The sequence below is a fragment of the Aegilops tauschii genome, chromosome 7 (assembly GCF_002575655.3).
Source record: "Aegilops tauschii subsp. strangulata cultivar AL8/78 chromosome 7, Aet v6.0, whole genome shotgun sequence".
Lineage (NCBI taxonomy): Eukaryota > Viridiplantae > Streptophyta > Magnoliopsida > Poales > Poaceae > Aegilops > Aegilops tauschii.
The window spans coordinates 334,058,093-334,079,886 of record NC_053041.3 but is presented as its reverse complement, the minus strand read 5'-3'; the positions used below and the strand labels follow the sequence as shown (position 1 = coordinate 334,079,886).

Sequence of the window (21,794 nt, the reverse complement as noted above, 5' to 3'; positions counted from 1 at the left end):
ATATCTAGCATGGAAAGTATTGGGAACTACTCGATCATTTTTGTTGACAGGAAAAGCATGCCTCCCAAAATGTTTTTATCTCTATCTTTTTCGCTTTGAGCTCTGGCACCTCTACAAATCCTTACTTCTGTCCGCGAAGGGCCTTTCTTTTACTTTATGCAATTTTTACTTTTACTTGAGTCTCCATCTTCTCTTATAAAACACCAACTAAGGGGCACTATGATCGTAGTTGAGCATTGGGTGTAGCTAATATGCGAGTGTGTTTCATGAATGGATCAAGGATTGAGCATAATGGGCTAGGGATAACTTGCTTTAGTGTTGATATTTCGAAAGACATGGTTGCTTGTTGATATGCTTGAGTATTAAAGTCCTCATGTCAAAACTAGACTATTGCTTTGAATCATATAAAAGTCCAAATGTCCATGCTTCAAAGAAAAGAATGTGCGATGGACATGTTAGGCAGCATTCCACATCAAAAATTCTGTTTTTATCATTTACCTACTCGATGATGAGCAGGAATTAAGCTTGGGGATGCTGATACGTCTCCAACGTATCTATAATTTTTGATTATTCCATGCTGTTATATTATCATTCTTAGATGTTTTACAATCATTTTATAGCAACTTTATATCATTTTTTGGGACTAACCTATTGACATAGTGCCCAGTGCCAGTTGTTGCTTTTTGCTTGTTTTTTACTTTGAAGGAAATAAATGCCAAACGGAGTCCAAACGCAGTGAAACTTTTTGTGGTTTTTTTCTGGACCAGAAGACACCTGTTGGGCCAAGAAAGTACCTGAGGGGAGCTCCGAGGGGAGCACAACCCGCCAGGGCACGCCTGGGGCCCAGGCGCGCCCAGGTGGGTTGTGCCCACCTCGGTGGACTCCCGCACCACCTCTTTGCTCTATAAATACCCCAATATTCCAGAAACCTAGGAGAGTCGACGAAAATCAATTCCAGCCGCCGCAAGTTCCAGAACCACCAGATCCAATCTATACACCATCACGGAGGGGTTCATCATCCTCATTGGTGCCTCTCCGATGATGCGTTAGTAGTTCATTGTAGACCTATGGGTCCGTAGTTAGTAGCTAGATGGCTTCGTCTCTCTCTTTTGATTCTCAATACAATGGTCTCTTGGAGATCTATTTGATGTAACTCTTTTTGCGGTGTGTTTGTTGGGATCCGATGAACTTTGAGTTTACGATCAGATCTATGTTTTTATCCATGAAAGTTATTTGAGTCTTTTGATCTCTTATATGCATGATTACTTATAGCCTCGTATTCGTTCTTCTAATCTTTGGTTTAGTTAGGCCAACTAGATTGATTTTTCTTGCCATGGGAAGAGGTGTTTTGTGATGGGTTCGATCTTACGGTGCTTGATCCCAGTGACAGAAGGGGAACCGACACGTATGTATCGTTGCTATTAAGGATAACAAGATGGGGTCTATTTCTACATAAATAGATCTTGTCTACATCATGTCATCGTTCTTATTGCATTACTCCGTTTCTCCATGAACTTAATACACTAGATGCATGCTGGATAGCGATCGATGTGTGGAGTAATAGTAGTAGATGCAGGCAGGAGTCGGTCTACTAATCTTGGACGTGATGCCTATATAATGATCATTGTGTGGATATCGTCATGATTATTTGGAGTTCTATCAATTTCCCAACAATAATTTGTTTACCCACTGTATGCTATTTTTCTCAAGAGAAGCCACTAGTGAAATCTACGGCCCCCGGGTCTCTTCTTTATTATATTTGCCTGTGCGGTCTATTTTTATTTGCTTTTATTTTCAGATCTATTAATCCAAAAATACAAAAATACCTTGCTACAATTTTTATTTATTTATTTTATCTCACGTTCCCGCGAGATCTATTTATCCATTCTACTACAATTTTACCTATCTTTTTACCCGTGAGGGATTGACAACCCCTCTCTTACGTCGGGTTGCAAGTATTTGTTCTTTGTGTGCAGGAGCTATTTACATGGTGTTGCGTGGTTCTCCTACTGGTTCGATAACCTTGGTCTCATCACCGAGGGAAATACCTAGCGTAGCTGTGCTGCATCATCCCTTCCTCTTTGGGGAAATATCGATGTTGTTCAAACCGCATCACCCAGTCCTCCCGTGCCCACTTCATGGCGGCCTCGTAGTTGTGCACGCGCTTCACGGGGCCGAGCCCCGGCTCTGTTTTTGGCCTGACGAGGCGGGAGGCTGGACCCGAGGAACCGCCGCCGCCCTCATTGATGACGCCGCCGTGGTTGCGCCGGCCGAGCGACTCCACAGGCTCGGCCTTGATGCTTAAGAGCGTCGGCGACCCGGAGGAGTGAGAGGAGGAGCGGGAGGAGGAGGAGGAGGACCCGCCCAACATCCTCCTCGGCAGCCATGGACCGCAACTCCAGCGGGGGACCGGGGTGGCCGGGTACGTCAGTGGCTGATCGTTGCCGCCCTCGAGGTACTTGAGGACGGCGTGTAGCGTGCGGCCGGGGGCGCCCCATCACAGGAGGCGGCCGTCGCTATTGTTGCGCCCCCTCACCAGTGGCGCGTAGTTGATGGAGGCCAGCCGCTCCGCCTGCCGGCGTTCGAAGTACGCCGCCAACGCCTCGTGGTTGCCGACGTCGTACTCCGGGAGGGCTCGCTCCTCCTCCGACAGAGACACCCGCACGCGGTCGATCTCGGCCTGGAAGTAGTGGGGGTGCTTGATGTCGGGCAGCGGGGGGACGGGGACGCCCCTGGCACTGAGCCTCCACCACCCCAGCGCGCGCATATCGAGAGTCACCAGAAAGTTCGCTTCGTGAAGAAGATGGGCTTCCCACTCATGCAGAGAGCAGCGGCCGAAGCCATTGGCCTCCGCCCCGTCGCCGGGGAACCTTTCGCCCATCGTCTGTGCGTGCACGAGGAGAGAGGGTTCGGCAGCGGCGGCTATGCGTGCACTGATAACCCACAAGTATAGGGGATTGTTTGTAGCCTTCTTCAAGAAATAAGAGTGTCGAACCCAATGAGGAGCTAAAGGTAGAACAAATATTCCCTAAGGTTCTATCGACCACCGATACAACTCTACACACACTTTACATTTGCTTTACCTAGAACAAGTATGAAACTATTTTGCAAGAATAAAACTACGAGTACTCTGCAAGAATAAAACTACGAATAAATTGCAAGGTAATAAAAGTGGATAGATTTTGTCAACAAGAAAGTCATTTGTCCCTAGGTAATCGATAACAAGTACCGGTAATCATTCTTGCAATTCTATATGAGGGAGAGGCATGAGCTAACATACTTTCTCAACTTGGATCATATGCACTTATGATTGGAACTCTAGCAAGCATCCACAACTACTAAAGATCATTAAGGTCGTGAAACCCAACCATAGCATTAAGTATCAAGTCCTCTTTATCCCATACGCAACAACCCACTTACTCGGTTTTAAGCTTATGTCACTCTCGCAACCCACCATAAGCGAATCATGAACGTATTGCAACACCCTACAGCGGGGACACCTCACGTTTGCGCGAGACGGAGGACACCGTAAGACAGCACCATAAATAAAATATACAATCATACCAACCAAGATCACGATTAACCCACAGGACAAAACAGATCTACTCAAACATCATTGGATAACCATAGATCATTGGGAAATAATATATGGAGTTGACCACCATGTTTAAGTAGAGATTACATCGGAGAGAAGGGGTGTTACACCGCTGCATAGAGGGGGAGAGAGTTGGTGTTGACGGTAGCAAGATTGTTGATGTAGATCGCCGTCATGATCCTAGCCCGGCGGCGTTCCGGCGCCACCGGGAGAGAGGGAGAGAGAGCCCCCCTCCTTCTTCTTCTTCCTTGGCCTCCCCCCTAGATGGGGGGAGAGTCCCCCCTCTGGTCCATGGCCTCCATGGTGGCGGAGGGGCGAGAGCCCCTCCGAGATTGGATCTCCCTCTCCATTCTCTTCTATTTCGCGTTCCCCAGATCTGGCCGAAAACCATTTCTTATATTCCGGGAGATCCATAACTCCGAGGTTTTTTTTCGGATATAAGCTTCCTTGTGCCCGAAGTAGAGACCCAACTGACCTATGAGGTGAGCATAAGACACCTAGGCGCGCCTGGGGCCTGGGGCGCGCCCTGGTGGGTTGTGGGCACTGTGGGCCCCCGTTTGCATTGATTCCACCTCCCAAAGTCACATATATTTCAAAATAATTCTCCGTAAATTTTTGTCACGTTTGGACTTCGTTTGATATGGATTTTCTGCGAAACAAAAAACATGCAAAAAATAGGAACTGGCAGTGGGCGCTAGATCAATAGGTTAGTCCAATAAATCATATAGAAAGTTGCCAAAAATATGTGAAAGTTGTATAACATTGGCATGAAACAATCAAAAATTATTGATACGATGGAGACGTATCAGGATCCCCAAGCTTAATTCCTACTCATCCTCGAGCAGGTAAATGATAAAAAAGATAATTTTTGATGTGGAATGCTACCTAGCATAAACTTGATCATATATCTAATCATGGCATGAATATTCAGACATAAGTGATTCAAAGCAATAGTCTATAATTTGACATAAAGACATCAATACTCAGGCATCCCAACAAACAATCGTGTCTTTCAAAATATCAAAGCTAAAGAAAGCTATCCCTACAAAATCATATAGTCTTGTCATGCTTTGTCTTCTTAACACAAAGTATTTATCATGCACAACCCCGATGACAAGCCGAGCAATTGGTTCATACTTTTAACGCGCTTCGGCTTTTTCAACCCTCACGCAATACATGAGCACGAGCCATGGATATAGCACTACGGGTGGAATAGAGTATGATGATAGGGGTAAATATAGAGAAGACAAAAAAGTATGAAAGTCTCACATCGACGCGACTAACCAACGGACTATGGAGATGCCCATCAATTGATAACAACGTGAGGAGTAGGGATTGCCATGCAACGGATGCACTAAGAGCTATAAGTGTATGAAAGCTCAATATGAAAACTAAGTGGTGTGCATCTAATCCTATAATGAAAAATTCCCACTAGTATATGAAAGTGACAACATAGGAGACTCTCCATATGAAAAACATGGTGCTACTTTGAAGCACAAGTGTGGAACTAGCATGTCCCTTCTCTCTTTATTTCTTTTTTATTTCTTTTTTATTTTATTTTCTTTTTTTTTCTTTTTTTTTCTCTCATTGTCTGGAGTCTCATCCTGACTTGTGGGGGAATCATAGTCTCCATCATCCTTTCCTCACTGGGACATGCTCTAATTATGAATAGTGATGATCACCACACTTCTATTTACTTATAACTCAAAAGAAATAAAAATTACAACTCGATACCTATAACAAAATATGACTCTATATGAATGCCTCTGGCAGTGTACCAAGATGTGCAATGATCTAGCATAACAACAATATCAAAAAAGGGACAAGCCATGGAAATATCATGCTAGCTATCTTACGATCATGCAAAGCAATATGACAATGAATGCTCAAGTCATCAAAACGGAAGCGGTGGAAGTTGCATGGCAATATATCTCGGAATGGCTATGGAAAGGCCATAATAGGTAGGTATGGTGGCTATTTTGAGGAAGATATAAAAAGGCTTATGTGTGATAGAGCGTATCATATCAAGGGGTTTGGATGCACCTGCGAAGTTTGCACCAACTCTCGAGGTGAGAAAGGGCAATGCACTATACCGTAGAGGCTAGCAAATTGCGGAAAAGTAAGAGTGGGTATAATCCATGGACTCACATTAGTCATAAAGAACTCATATACTTATTACAAAAATTTATTAGCCCTCGAAGCAAAGTACTACTACGCATGCCCCTAGGGGGATAGATTGGTAGGAAAAGACCATCGCTAGTCCCTGATCGCCACTCATAAGGAAGACAATCAATAATAAATCATGCTCCAACTTCATAGCATAACGAGAGACTATACGTGCATGCTTCGGGAATCACAAACCTTAACACCAATACTCTTACTAACCACAACCGTTTACTAGTACCGCCCACATATTCCATCTCTATATCGCAAAACTATTGCAAGGAATCAAACATATCATATTCAGTGATCCACAAGTTTTATGTAGGATTTTATGACTAACCATGTAATTGACCAATTCCTTTTGACTCTCTAGATAGATATAAGTGAAGCATGAGAGTTTAATTCTTTCTAGAAAAAGATCATGCTCTAACAAATATAAGTGAAGAAAAAGAGCATTCTACAAACAACGGTTTTCTATGTGAAGAGAAATAGGCAATCCAAACTTCAAATGATATAAGTGAAGCACATGAAGCATTCTATAAAGCCACACTCAAAAGATATAAGTGAAGTGCAATGAGCATTCTATAAATCAACCATGGACTATCTCATACCAACATGGTGCATAAAATAAAAGTAAAAACTAAGCGCAAAAGATGCTCCAAGATTTACGCATATCACGTGAACGAAATAAAGACGAAAACATATCGATACTTGTTGAAGAAAGATGGGATGCCTTCCGGGGCATCCCCAAGCTTAGACGCTTGAGTCTCCTTGAATATTTACTTGGGGTGCCTTGGGCATCCCCAAGCTTGAGCTCTTGCCTCTCCTCCTTCTCCTCATATCGAGACCTCCTCGATCTTTGATCACTTCTTCCACACAAAACTCAACAGAAAGCTCGGTAAGATCCGTTAGTATAATAAAGCAAATCACTACTATAAGTACTGTTGCAAACCAATTCATATTTTGTTTTTGCACTGTAGCTGCTGTAGTATAACTTCTCCATGGCTTATACCACCGATAAAAATCTATAGTTTCATCAAAACAAGCAAAACAATGCATCAAAAAACAAAATCTGTCTTAAACAGGACAGTCTGTAGTAATCTGAACATTCACCATACTTCTCGTACTCCAAAAATTCTAAAAAATTAGGACAAAATTAACAATTTGTATAGAAAGACTTTGCAAAAAGTTTCAGAAACTTTCGACGTTCCAGTAAAAAATGTAAAATCGCGCACTACAACCAAAGTTTCTGTTTTTGCACCGCACATACCAACAAGCAATCTACTCATCATAAAGGCAAATCTTGTCACATTATTTTTATAATACAATGGAATTGTGCAAGGGGATAATTATTTTTGTGAGAATCTTCATGAAAAATTCTACATTATTTCCATGAGCATGAACACAAGTGTTCAAGGTCGACCCTCACTTCTCCAATGCATAAATTCCAAACGCTTCTATTTTGTGAAAAAGTTTTTAAGTTCCCCTATATATTTTTTGTTTCTAAACTTTATAAACGCACTCAACAGAAATAAATGACTCTCTAAAACTTCCGGGTTGTCTCCCTGGCAGCGCTTTCTTTAAAGCCATTAAGCTAGGCATAAAGTTCTCAAGTAATCCACCCGGATCCCAAGGTATATCAAAGCAAATTTTAATTAACAATGATTTGGCATTTAGTAATGAGCACAAAGCAACATATATCATGCAATGACGAAGTCTAACTCTCTTCCTATGCATCGGCATGTCATACAAGAACAATTCATGCACATCAAGTAAAGGCCAATACATAGCATAAGAAGTTTCTTGCATTTTTTTTGTGTTGGAAACATAAAGAGGCGGAGATATAGTTCCTCTCTCGTAATAATTGCAAGTAGGAGCAGCAAGCACATGCATATTATATTCATCAAAATTATCATGTGCAATGGTAAAAGGAAACCCATCAAGTACTCCTTAATAAGTGCAAACTTCTCCAATATAGTGTAGTTTGGAGAATTCAAAAGGATAATAGGACTACCATATGTGGGTGCAATAGAAACAATTTCATTCTTAACATAAGAAACTATAGCAAGTTCATTTCCATAAGCATAATTCATATTGGCATCATGGCCACAAGCATAGCAAGCATCAAGTTCATCAAAAAGGATATTTCAAATGAATCAACGGGATCATAGCAATTATCACAGCATTCATCCTTCGGTAATAACGAAGGAAAATTAAACAATGTATGAGTTGAAGAGTTACTCTCATTAGAAGGTGGGCACGGGTAGCTAATCCGTTCTTCCTCCTTTTGTTCTTCGCTCTCCTCATCATCTTTGTCATCCAATGAGCTCACACTTCCATCAATTTCTTCTTCCATAGATTCCTGCAAAATGTTAGTCTCTTCTTGAACAACTGAGGAGTCCTCAATATATGGTTTAACATAGGCATTAGAAGCATAATTATCATAGCAATATTTAAGTATGGCAAATTTTTCAGATTTGTAAAGAGTAGGATCATACTTTTCAATCAAAGAAGCAATTTCATAAGCACCCTTAAAAGCAACAAATTCTTCAATTTGTTGAACATCATAGTAATTATAAACACCCTTAGCATACGAAGATACGATTCCATCATCACTAAACTCACATTGGTAAGGAAGGTGTATCTTAGGGTCTTCAGAACAATAAGTAAAATCATATAATTCACATAAATTCCAAGCATAACATTGCATAGTATTAATTTGATGCAGTAGAAGTTTTTGTTTTTGAGATAAACGGTGTCACACAAAACAAGCATGCTCATCTAATGATTTTCCCTCAACTAAGCTAGTTGGGTTTTTAGCACGAGCACATAGGGATCGAAGATGATCTAAGTAAAAAGCTTTAGCAGTATGATAGATATTGGGTGGTTCTTCAACTATAGGTTTAGTAGGTACAACTAATTTATTTGGTATTTGCGTTTCCTACCCATAACTAAAGATAGAAAACAAAAGCACAAAATAAAACTACTTAGTGATAAAGCAAACAAGCACACACGAGAATATTCACCCCAGGCTATTGCTCCCCGGCAATGGCGCCAGAAAAATGTCATGATAACCCACAAGTATAGGGGATCGTTTGTAGCCTTCTTCGATAAATAAGAGTGTCGAACCCAACGAGGAGCTAAAGGTAGAACAAATATTTCCTCAAGTTCTATCGACCACCGATACAACTCTACGCACACTTGACGTTTGCTTTACCTAGAACAAGTATGGAACTATTTTGCAAGAATAAAACTACGAGTACTTTGCAAGAATAAAACTATGAATAAATTGCAAGGTAATAAAAGTGGATAGCTTTTGTCAACAAGAAAGTCATTTGTCCCTAGGTAATCGATAACAAGTACCGGTAATCATTCTTGCAATTCTATATGAGGGAGAGGCATGAGCTAACATACTTTCTCAACTTGGATCATATGCACTTATGATTGGAACTCTAGCAAGCATCCGCAACTACTAAAGATCATTAAGGTCGTGAAACCCAACCATAGCATTAAGTATCAAGTCCTCTTTATCCCATACGCAACAACCCACTTACTCGGTTTTAAGCTTATGTCACTCTCGCAACCCACCATAAGCGAATCATGAACGTATTGCAACACCCTACAGCGGGGACACCTCACGTTTGCGCGAGACGGAGGACACCGTAAGACAGCACCATAAATAAAATATACAATCATAGCAACCAAGATCACGATTAACCCACATGACAAAACAGATCTACTCAAACATCATAGGATAACCATAGATCATTGGGAAATAATATATGGAGTTCACCACCATGTTTAAGTAGAGATTACATCGGATAGAAGGGGTGTTACACCGCTGCATAGAGGGGGAGAGAGTTGGTGTTGACGGTAGCAAGATTGTTGATGCAGATCGCCGTCACGATCCTAGCCCCGGCGGCGTTCCGGCGCCACCGGGAGAGAGGGGAGAGAGCCCCTTCCTTCTCCTTCTTCCTTGGCCTCCCCCCTAGATGGGAGGAGAGTTCCCCCTCTGGTCCATGGCCTCCATGGCGGCGGAGGGGCGGGAGCCCCTCCGAGATTGGATCCCCCTCTCCGTTCTCTTCTGTTTCGCGTTCCCCAGATCTGGCTGAAAACCGTTTCTTATATTCCGGTAGATCCGTAACTTCGATTGCGCAGAAATTTTAACACGATTTTTTTCGGATATAAGATTCCTTGCGCTCGAAGTAGAGACCCAACCGACCTACGAGGTGAGCATAAGACACCTGGGCATGCCCTGGTGGGTTGTGGGCACTGTGGGCCCCTGTTTGCGTTGATTCCACCTCCAAAAAATCACATATATTTCAAAATAATTCTCCGTAAATTTTTATCACATTTGGACTTCGTTTGATATGGATTTTCTGCGAAACAAAAAACATGTAAAAAAACAGGAACTGACACTGGGCATTGGATCTATAGGTTAGTCCAATAAATCATATAGAAAGTTGCCAAAAATATGTGAAAGTTCTATAACATTGGCATGAGACAATAAAAAATTATAGATATGACGGAGACGTATCATGCACGGGGAGAGAGGGGGCTGCGGGTGGGGTGCGTTCACCGACGAGGCAGGGGAGGCTTATATAGCGGCCCGGGGGGGTGTCGTGTGTACGCGTGATGGGAGGGGGCGCGTCGCCTCACCGCGCCGCCCGTGAGGAATCAATGGAAGGCTGACCGGCGACAGTCTTAGCATTGATTCCCCGCGGGAAACCGAGGCGATGAGGACGACGAGGCGCGGGGGTCGCTGACTCAGCGGGCCCGCCGTTCTTTCGCGCCAAAAAACGACTACCCGGCGCGCTGCCTGTGTCCGTCGGCGCTAATTTCGGTTCTAACCGGCAAAAATTGGGCTTCTGAGATGTGATTGGACCGACTTTTGGGCGCCCGCGCTAAAAAAAATGACCTTGGGGATGTTGGGGTGTGGCTGCAGATGCTCTCACGTATTCTCTCTCTTCGAAACTACGCCACAAAGCCTATGCTACAGTACTCGTAGCTGTAGCCAAACATTTTACCACTCGCCCACTGGTACTGCATAGGAGCCGCCGGGCCCCGCTCGCCCGCCGCTACATTTTCTGCTCTCTTCTGGATAAAGGAAGGCTAAGCCCCACCTCTTTCGCTTCCATTTTCCACCCCCACACAATAAATATACTTGGTCACTTATATCTCTATAAAGTTGCGCTCGTGTTTCCCCTAAAAAAAAAGTTGCGCTCGTGCTCGATTCCGAGGAACGGCCGTTGCTGGTGGTAAGGCGATCTCCGGTCTCCCCCCGATTTAACCCTTATTTTGATGTGATCCGTGGTCTGATCGCCGTGATTCTTTTCCCGTTTTTGCTGGCTATTTCCGGGATTTCCTGTTCGTTTTCTGATTTCTCTTCGCGTTGGTTCGTACATCTTTGGGGATTTTGGTCTCGTCGGGTGATTGTTTCTGGCTCGAGCATCGATTTTGGTCGGTTCTTGCTTGTTGCTTGCGTGTAGAAATGGACTTTGATTCGTTACTTACTTTGGATTAGTGCGGTTATTTTACGAGTCAATTGTGGCGCAAAATTGACAAATATACTCCACTATAAGAAAGGGAAAAAAAATCTCCAGTGGCTTGTATAATTGATTGGTCAACTTCAATGTTTTTTCTTCTATTTTGTCTACGCAGGCGCCAAGACTTACCTTCTGATATGATCTTCTGTAAGGAGTTATCCTGCTAATATGGGTGTTGGATTGTGCGCGTACTGCAATTAACATGGAAATTACAGTAATGATAAATATTTACGGATTTCTAATGCTGCTGTGGCAATCAGCACTGATTAATTATGCTGGAAGCTTCAAGAAAACGATGAAGATTATGTTAACTCCACTGTGCTAGATTAATTTACAGAGCTGATTGTAAAATCTATAAACATACTGTACTAGATTAATTTTCTTACTAGCATTTCACTGCTATTATTTCTTAGAAGGTGCAGAAATAATTTCCCATTTGATTTTCCATTTAGGCGGTCTCCCATTCTGATCAAACTTCCTTATTAATCATTTTAGCTTTTATTATGTAGGCACATTGATGGCAATGGAGGGACCAATTCTTTGTCGCCCTATAATGCAAGCAAGGCTTCCTGCTGCCCTTGTCAACAACTCATTGATCAAATCTGGGCAGCTTGGCACTGCATTCTTGGGTGCTGTGTCTAAATACCGCAACATTACTAGACTAGTTTCTCCAATCTCTCAGTCATCTTCAAAGAACTTTGGTCCTATTTGTCATAGCTTCAGCTCCTCATCTGATGGTAATGGATACATGGCTGGAAACTTCAATGAAAATGATGAAGATTATGTTAATTCCACTGTGCTTGAAGCTGGTAATCTCTTCGTGCCATGGTGGTTTGAATATTTTTCTGTATCATATATGTTCAAGAATTACATCAGCTTAAATTTGTTTGCACTTAGATTACTTTTTTTATCTCACTAATTATGCAAGGTTTGTAAGTTCTCTGGTGCATCACTAGAGCATTACTGGTGTTAAATTTTAAGTATTATTCTTATTATTACAAGTTCCATTTCCGTGCTCATTTTTTTCCTTATTAATGGCACCATACATGATTTGTATACTCAAACTTAGGGAAAAGGACATTGTGTAGAAAGGAGGGTTCTCCACTTGAGCTCCCACGTTGGATTGTGGCATTGTCTCAGGGATAGTTTTGCTAGTATTGATCTAAAGCAAAGGTAGATATAGTGGAGAAAAGGAAGTCCTTGAGGGCTCCGGAGTTTGACCTTTAAGCACATGGAGCAAAAGACTCAGCTTAGCAATCTCATTCTCCTTTTGATAGTATGGGCATACTTATGGACACAATGTGATTTTGGATCACTAAAATATAGAATTAAGTCCTTGCTTCAGCAAGTCTTCGCGCAAATTTGTGTGGGTCACCTTTCATCTCCTTTGTTGCAACCTAATGGAACTTTCTTGAGATAAGCTAGTTAAGGCATTAGTTCTTTGAGATATTTGGCATTAATTACCAAAATCCACCAAGGGCATTAGTTGCACTTTCAGTTGACGGTGAGGAGGAGCGTTGCCGCTAGACCCCTTACCGGCCAAACAATGGTCCCAACCACCGCCTCCCCGAGGATGATGACGATGAGTCTGGCGCCTCCTTGGATGATGACGACGAGTCTGACGCTTCCTCGGATGATGACGGCCACGACTATGTAGCGCCGTCTATGATGAGCGGGTAGCAGGACTGCAGGTGCAGGCGGTAGCCGTGGTCCCCCCCCCCCCCCCCCCCCCCCCCCCCCCCGCCGCCCGCGTCTAATTTGGTGTCACGTCCCTTCGCGGCACATCATTGTTTGTGGCACCCTAGTCGGCGCGGGTGCCTACCTCCCTTAGTGCGCAGGCTACCTCGCTACGTAGGGCCGTGATCACCTCCTCACCGACCTCACCTCCACCCTCTCTTTATCTGAGGACAAAGTAGGGGAGGACTCTACGGGATGGAGATCTGCCCTCCTTCGTCGCCCCGCTTGCCTGGCGTGGTGTCCTACTTCCGCTTGCCTGTCCCCGGGTCACCGACACTGGTCCTTGTGAATCTCCGCGCGCCCTGGAGCTGGTCATGGTCTACCTCGCCACCTCCGTGGCTCGCCGCACTCCTCACCAGCCTCCCGTCAGAGCGACTGGCTGGTGCGCTCCAGGGCGGGAGCGGAGGTAACGGAGCCCACCGCCGCTCAGCGTGCGGAGCAGCATATTGCGGCACTCAACCTGGATCCAGCAGTGACAGCTGCTCTGTAGGCGGGGGGACAGGGACCGGCTAGGTGGCCTGCTGGATGGTCTTCAGATGGTCGGCCGTCAGCTCTCTGCATCCCCTAGCAACTGACACCTTTTCCCAGAGGTGTCTTCTATCGCTTTGGTGTTTCGCTTTTGGCATGTTTGTGTTGTTGCCCTAGCAGAATTATTATTTACTTTCCTCATACATGGATAACTTGCTGTATGGACTTGGTTGGTGCTTTATCTATAAACGGGGCAAAAGCCTAATTTCGAGATATTTAGGGAAGTAGAAGCAATTGTGCAGGGAGTAATAGGATACATCATATTTGTATCACATGATAATGCTGGAAATATATTCCCAGATTTAGTTACACTTACAGAATAATGAACAGATAGCTGCCCATCGACTAACTAATTTTTTAACAGCAATATATTGGATGTGTTTGTTCTTCAGTAATTGTTAGTGAAGCATGTCTTTTGTGTTTTATTTTCCAGTTGAGGTCAGAAGTGGATCAGAAGGATATATAGTAAAGATGCGAGATGGGAAAAACCTGCGGTGTGTGCATAATAATTCTCAAGGGAGAGAGATTCCAGAGAGTGCACCACAACCTGCTATCGTTTTGAGAATTGAAGATGGAAGTGGAACTTTACTTCCAATCATTGTTTGTATGTACAACTTCCTATTCTCTTTGGAAGTTTGAAATTAGAATATCTCTTTGATTATAATACATGCCAATGTACTTTTTTCAGTGGAGATGCCAAGTGTACTTCTGATGGCTGCTATTCGCCATGTTCATATTGTAATACCCTATTTTATTTCTACAGTTCACGCCCATTTCTTTTGATTCATAAAGTCAGTAACCCTTTCTTGTTTTAGGCAAGACCTACAATATATCAAGTTGTTAAGGAACTGATCGATAAGATGGGCTATGAGGTATTGGAATGCTCTGGATCGTGATCAGTTCAGAAACCATAACTCATTAATTTATTCCTTCTCTCATGTTGTGGCTGTTTCCAGGTAAAACTTGTTCGGGTAAACAAAAGAATTGAAGAAGCATACTGTGCCGAGCTTTATCTAACAAAGGTACTCGAGTAATTGAGTAAATTGCTAGGAAGGAAACTGAACATCATATTCAGTGGGTACAGTAATATCATAATTGTTCTGAAGTGAAAACTGCCTGTACTGCAGATTGGAGATCAAACAGAGAGTATAACATTTGATCTTCGGCCTTCGGATGCTATCAATATTGCTGTTCGCTGCAAGGTATTATTTTAATGTTGAAGGTTCATTTTTGTATCTAATAGCTCTGGCACTAGATGATGACATTCTTCTCCGTTTCTCTTTCTGTTGCTGCAGTTTCTCTTCATTTCTAAGTTGATTCTTCTCCTTTTAAGACTTAATGATTTAGCGTCTTTTCTAATATTCTAGATGAGTTTAGAACGTAGCTGCAAGCTCACAAGGTTACTAGCATTAGCAAAATGGATCACTAGGAGTATTTTTTTTTACAGTTTTATACACGTGAACCAGGGGTAATCATGTCATGCTTTCCATAGTTTAGACACCAAATGTGAGGATAATTGTAGAATTACGTTCATAGCGAATATGATCTAAAGCCCATCTTATCTTATTATGGAGTGCATCACATATATTTATGTCGTTGCTCTTGACAAAAACAGGTTCCTATACAAGTACATAGGAGTCTTGCATACAGCGACGGCATAAGATCAGTCGAGCCAGCAAAATTGGTGGCCACAGGTGGCCTTTCAGATGGTTTGTTGTTTACTGAACTTGACAGGTATCTGTTTTATGGACCTATGTTGTTGTGGCCTGAGTGCACAAACCAATTGTGACAGCAGTTTGTTCTACATACCTCGATCCTTGCATTAATTTGTTTGGTTTTCCTGGCAATAAAAAATGTATGTGAATTGTAATAAGAATGAGAATGAGTGTTGTCAGTCGGACCTTTCCGAAAACGAGCTAGACACAGTAACTTATGGTTGAAGGGTCGATTATGAGTTGATAATTTGTTCTTCCATTCAAAATTGTGTTTCATTGTAAAGATTTTTCTATCTGTGTATAATTTATTGTTCAAAAGCTCATCCATCTTCCTGCATGTTAGTCTCCTTACACTTAGCTTTTTGTCAGACCTGATGGAGAGCCCTGCGTTGAAGCTCAAGAGTTTAGTTTGGTGCGAAACATGTTCATTGCAGTTGTTGAAGAGAGATACAAAGATGCAGGTAACGATTGTGTTTTGATGGCCTTATTTTGATGCATCAATGCACTAGAAACAATGGATGATACTCCCTCTGTAAAGAAATATAAGAGCGCTTAGATCACTTTTGGCTCTTTGATAAGGATTTCATATAGTTCTGTGTTCTCAAGATGTTTTGAAATATATTTTTTCTGCTGGAATGTGAGGATTGTCGTGAACTGTAAAACTAGCTCCAGTTTGTGCCGTACAAATGAGCAAAGGAGACAGAAATGTCACCTGATTTGACATCAACGTGTAGATCGCATCCAAGAAATTGATATTGTATACTGTTCTTAAAATATAAGTCCCTTTAGCTAAAATCTACCGAGAATTGTTAAATTAGTATTGATTTCTCTGTTCTGCAGCAACATGGAAGGACAAACTAATGAGGCTGAGATCTAAGCGGAAGAACTGGGCCTGAAAGGTTCTTAACTCGGTACTCTATTTGTATCATATTGTCGTCCCTTTGTAGAACTGTGATTACCCCCCGCCCTGCAATAGACTGGCCACTTTGGACTGTGTAAATAAAAAAAAGTGTCCTCAACCTCACTAAGCAATGGAGATGATTGGTCCGTATGGTTTGATGTAATTAGACGTATATATTCCAAGGCCCTGAGAAGTAGCTTTTGTAAATTCAGACTAATATTCAGAAAGTAAGAATCTATGTAAGTTCCATCCTGTTTCTGAATGTTGGCGCCAAAGGTCATCTGGGCCCTCATTGAATCTTGCGTTTCGATAAAAAAAAAGGTACTATATCGCTGGGACTGTATTTTCATATTTAATACAACTTTTAAAATAAATTATTATATGTCTGTCATTCTTAAATATTGATGATTCTAAGGTACTGGGTTGCAATTGGTATGTAAAATATCATTGAGCCCCTAGGTTTCATAATATATTGGTGGGAGATACTACTATATGCAAGGCATGGAGTCTTGTCGGGAGTATGATACGCAAGACATGACAGCAAGAGATCCTAAACCTCAGATTTCGGGAGTCCCACTCCCAGCAGAGTTGCTAAAACCGTGTTCGCACACAAACACGCTACCATGTGCCCAGGCGTACACATGACACGTGGCCGAAGGAGCCTCAACCATGGCGTCGACTGTTGAGTGATAAAATGACATGGTTGCGGGAGCCTTGTCAGGAGCGTGTGATATGTAGAACACGTCGACAAGGTTTTTTGAGGGAAACAGCAGGACTCTGCTGCGTATTTTTATTAATTTTTGTAAACAAAATACAAAGGTCTCAAAAGTAGAAAAAAGCTATACAAAAGAAGGAGAATACCTAGAGCGATACAACGACGACAACAACAACAACAAAGAAATAAAATACAGGGGCTAGGCAAAGGCCTGAACCCAGCCCTCCATGTTGTGGTATGCTTTCCTCTTTGCTCTGTGAACCAACCACTTGAGCTCTTCCTTGAATCTCTTTCTGCAACTATAAAGGCTTGGAACAATTCGTTTAAAGATCCAATCATTGCGTGTAGTCCAAATGGCCCAAGAAGCTAGGATGATTATCTCTAGCGCGAAGGGTAATCCCAGCTCAGCTTTGAGTGAATCGATATCTGCCTGTAAGCCTTGCTGAAGTGGAGACCAATTGGGGCAGAGATAAGACCAGCATGCTCTTGCAAAAGGACAATGGAAGAATAGATGGTCCCTTGTCTCCAGCGCATCCTTGTTACACAAGATACAAGTATAGTCTTCTATGAAAAAGTTCTTACGCTGGAGCATACCTCTTGTATTTAGTCTGTTATTAGCCAGAAGCCAGAAGAAAATCTTGTGCTTTAGCTGACAGCAAGTTTGCCAAATCCATTTGATAGCTGGTAAAACTGTATGCTCGCCCATTAACAATTTGTAAATGCTGGAAACCTTATAATGTGCAGCACCAAAAGGGTATTGCCATATATCTTTATGCTCAGAAAGATTGGTTTCAGCGATAAGCAGTGCGAGATCATTGAACTGAGCAAAAGCCTCCTCGGACATGGGGAGATGGAAGTGTTCAGAAAGGTCTTCAAGATCCCAAAGTTGCGAAACAGTGATATTCTCACTTTTACTGAATGAGAAAAGATGGGGCCATGCTTGCATGCAAGGTAACCCATGCCAGTTATCCTTCCAAAACTGTACGGATGACCCAGTCTGAACAAAGCAACTTGCAGAAAGTTTATATGTCGGTAGGAATTTTAGATAGTCCCTCCACCAAAATGATGCTCCTTTAACCTAATCCGAAGGGGAGATGTCCTTGTAATAAACTTCCCATACCAAATGCACCCATGGAATATCATCGTGATTAAAAAATTTATGAAGCATTTTCATTAACAAACTTTGGTTCTGTAGTTGAAGATTGATGATGCCCAGACCCCCCTGTTCTTTAGGTCTACAGATAAGGTCCCATGCCGCCAAAGGTGGGTTTTTCTTTTCTAGATCCTTTCCTCTTCAGAATAGGTGTCGTCGATATTTATCAATCTGAGTTATGAGGCCTTTGTAAAGGAGCAGACAACTCATTAGAAAGGTGGGCAGAGATGAGAGAACTGCATTAACCATGAGGAGCCTACCATCATAGCTTAGGAATTGGGAGCACACATTCAGCCTCTTTTGGATTCTCTCAATTATATACATGAAGTGCTCTAGTCTTGGTTTTGTGATGCTAAGAGGAACCCCAAGATAAGTAAACGGGAAGTGCGCTATGGAGCAGCCCAAAATGTCAGATAGGGCATGAAGACCAGAGTCTTGTACATTAATTGGGATCAAGTTGGATTTGTCATAGTTCACTTGAAGGCCAGATGCTCTTGAAAACTGTTGAAGCAGATCTTTCAAATGTGTCAACTATGTGGGACATGCTGGCAGAATAACAAGGGTGTCATCCGCGTACTGCACAATGGGGAAATCCTGGCACGAATTGAGATGGATCGGCCTGTCTAGTTGTCCTTTGTGCATGGCATCATTTAGGATTGTTTGTAAAAAATCAGCTGCCAAGACAAACAGAAGTGGGGACAAAGGGTCTCCTTGCCTAACTCCCCTCCTGCATTTGAATTTTTTTCCCGGAATTCCATTGAGGAGGACAGCAGAGGTTCCAGAACTGAATATATCTGAGAAATCCAATTACACCATTTAGTTCCAAAGCCTTTTTTCTTCAGGAGCGTTAGGATCATACCATGCTCAATTTTATCAAAGGCCTTTTCGAAATCCAATTTGAGCACCAGGGTTGGCTTCTTACTTTTGTGACATTGAAAAAGGAATTCATAAGCCCATGCAATGCAATCATGAATGCTTCTTGACTTGATAAATCCATACTGGTTAACATGTATTAACTCCATGATTACAGCTTGTAATCTATTAGCCAGCAATTTAGTCAAGAGCTTTATTGTGCAGCTGAGGAGTGAAATGGGCCTATAGTCATTAACAGAGAGTGCACTGGCTTTCTTTGGGATTAGTGTGATGAAGGAGTTGTTAATGCTCTGCAAGCAAAGAGTGCCATCAAAAAACTGGTTGCACAAGTCATAGAAGTCCATCTTAATGATATGCCAACACTTCTTGATAAAATCTATGTTAAAACCATCTGGCCCCGGGGATTTATTGGAGGGGAGCGCTTTAATAATATTATCAATCTCCTCATGTGTAAAAGAGACTTCCAGGCAGCTAAGATCGTGATGTGGCACAATAAGATTTAGCAGGTCGGGGGGTATAGAACAAGGTTCAGTTTGGCCAAGTCTGTCCTTGAAAGCTGTATGAATTAGACTGGCCTTTTCTTCATGAGTAGACACAATGGAGCCGTCAGATGTTTGCAAAGACGCAATATTGTTTGAGCGTTTCTGGACAGTTGCTAGAGACTGAAAGAACTTAGAATTATCACTCCCAAGAGTGACCCATTTGATCTTACTTCTTTGTTGCCAATATAGCTTCTGTTGCTTGAGTAAATGCGTCAGATGATTCTTTAGTCTGTCCCTGAAAGAAGATTCTATATCACTGAGGTTTCTGGAATTCTCGATGGTGTCCATCATGGCCACAAGGGCATTAATATCAGCAATATCAGTCTTAATGTTGGAAAGTGTTTTTGCCCAACTCTTGAGATGTTTCCTAAGAACTTTCATCTTTGCATTGATTCTTTTAGCAGCATCTGCATAGTGGATACTCTGTGTCCAAATAGATTCTACTAATGGCAAGAATTGAGAGTGCTCCATCCACCAATTTTCAAACCTGAACAAGTTGCTTTTTGGCATAGAGGTTTGAATTTGAATCACACATGTCACATGATCGGACGTGGTCATTGCCAAAGGATATGCCATAGTATTTGGGAAGCTTAGTGTCCAGGAAGCAGAGGTGAAGAACCAATCAAGCTTCTCTAAAAGAGGATCAAGCTGCATATTGCTCCATGTGAATGTTCTTCCTTTTAAAGGGATTTCCATCAAACCTAGCTGACTTATAACAGCGTTGAACTGTAGCATGTCAGAGATATTACCCCCTGGTTTATTTCTATCTTGAAAGCTTCGGATCATATTAAAATCTCCGACAATTAACTAATCAGCCTCCTCTGGGATTGCGATGCCAGCAAACCATTGAAGGAATTCCTGCCTTTTATCTTCCTGACATGGTGCGTAAACATTTGTAAGGGTCCAACAACTGCCACATCTTACAGATTGTAAAACCAGAGAGAGTGCAAAAGTATTCTGAAAAACAACTTCTCCTTTAAAATGCGCTGAACACCAGACAGTTAAAAGACCCCCAAATCTCCCCAAGGATGGTTGGAAAGCAAAATTGTCAAAATGTGGGGGACAAATATTTCTAATGAAGGACTGATCTATTTGCTCCTTTTTTGTTTCTTGAAAACATACCACATGACAACCACTATCCCTGATCTTGTTCTGAATGTGCAGCCTTTTGTCAGGTGAGTTAATTCCCCTGATATTCCAATTTAACACTTTCCAGCAGTGGGCAACCATGAGTATAAAGTGAATTGGAGGTAACCAAATACAGAAAGCACCAGGCTGTTCTGTAACAGAAGCATGGACCTGGGAGGGCCCAGGTGGAATCATACCATAAGCAAATCATTTTAACCAAAATAAAGAGTTGCGAGTTCAAGGGCCTGTTACAAAGACTAAAAATAGACTGATTTTCAAAAGCAACACAAAAGACTGAGAGGAGACTAATTGACATCATCTATTCTCCCAAATTATTGATGCAAGCGAGCATCAGCTGCTCACTTCTTCTTGGGGGGCTGCTTGGTCTTCATGACATCCTTGTTCTTGGGCTTGGTGGTCTTCTTCCCCTTCAGAGGGCTTGGGATCTGAGCATCAGCAACCCCAAACTTATTTGACAAGTTCTGTACTATCTTTTTATTGAGCGGTGGTGCTTCTGCAGAACAAGCCAAATAGTGCTTGTCAATGCAAGTTTTGCCTTTGTGCCCTTGGTTGACCAATTTAATTCTCTCACTTCGCCTGACATGCGTGGTAACCAGAGGTGTTTTCTTCTGTTTTTTCCGAATATGCAAAACAGATGTGCTGAACAATTCATGAGCAGCAATAAGATTGCTATGCCTTGGAGCCTGAGGGGTGGAGAAACCTTGAGTCACTTCCAAAGAGGCCGCAGACAGGGTGCATGTAGGTGGTGAGGAAGTAGGGCAGGAATGAGGAATTACAAATTTTCTTGAGAGAGCTTCCTCACTTCCTTCCTGCAGAATGTCCCATAACTTGGACTGCAAAATGGCTTTGGCCCACTCAAAATCAGCAGGCGACAAAAGTTTTGCAGTGAAGAAATCCACCCATGGAGCAGGGACTGTGATAGAAGGAGCATCAGCAGATGAAGGGCAGAAGAATTCCTTCCAAGCTTTCTCACCTTCATGTGACAGAACAGGGACAATAGCTAAATTATCCGCAAGGGCAGTGAGTTTTGCTCCTGCACTCTCTGCAGGTGATTTGACAACAATAACCTCATAATCCAAAGTACATTCATCAACCTGAATGTCATCAGTAGGACAACTTTTTTCTCCTGCACACACGTTGATTGACTCTATTTCTCCTTTTTCTAGCTCCACAGCAG

The 21,794-nt window shown here is 42.4% G+C and overlaps 2 protein-coding genes across 3 annotated transcripts; one reads left to right on the top strand and one right to left on the bottom strand.

Annotated features, from left to right (window-relative positions):
* The first annotated feature begins 10,773 nt into the window (after positions 1-10,773).
* LOC109758013 (bifunctional nuclease 2) lies at positions 10,774-16,437 on the top strand. 2 transcript variants are annotated; one of them, XM_020316857.4, is made up of 11 exons: positions 10,776-11,016; positions 11,420-11,451; positions 11,814-12,113; positions 14,003-14,173; positions 14,258-14,307; positions 14,385-14,441; positions 14,526-14,591; positions 14,697-14,771; positions 15,185-15,303; positions 15,654-15,745; positions 16,125-16,437. In XM_020316857.4, the coding sequence occupies exons 2-11, from the start codon at positions 11,442-11,444 to the stop codon at positions 16,178-16,180; spliced, it is 996 nt and encodes a 331-aa protein (XP_020172446.1). In that variant the 5' UTR covers positions 10,776-11,016; positions 11,420-11,441; the 3' UTR covers positions 16,181-16,437. The 2 variants fall into 2 exon arrangements, with proteins under 2 accessions (XP_020172447.1, XP_020172446.1); XM_020316858.4 differs by lacking the exon at positions 11,420-11,451 and having other exon boundaries at positions 10,774-11,016.
* Positions 16,438-17,099: 662 nt separating this feature from the next.
* On the bottom strand, positions 17,100-19,939 carry LOC141027143 (uncharacterized). Its single transcript, XM_073504109.1, has 2 exons — positions 19,082-19,939; positions 17,100-17,342 (listed from the first exon to the last, which is right to left on the bottom strand). Exons 1-2 carry the CDS (start codon positions 19,937-19,939, stop codon positions 17,100-17,102), a joined length of 1,101 nt encoding a protein of 366 aa, XP_073360210.1.
* Positions 19,940-21,794: the final 1,855 nt, after the last annotated feature.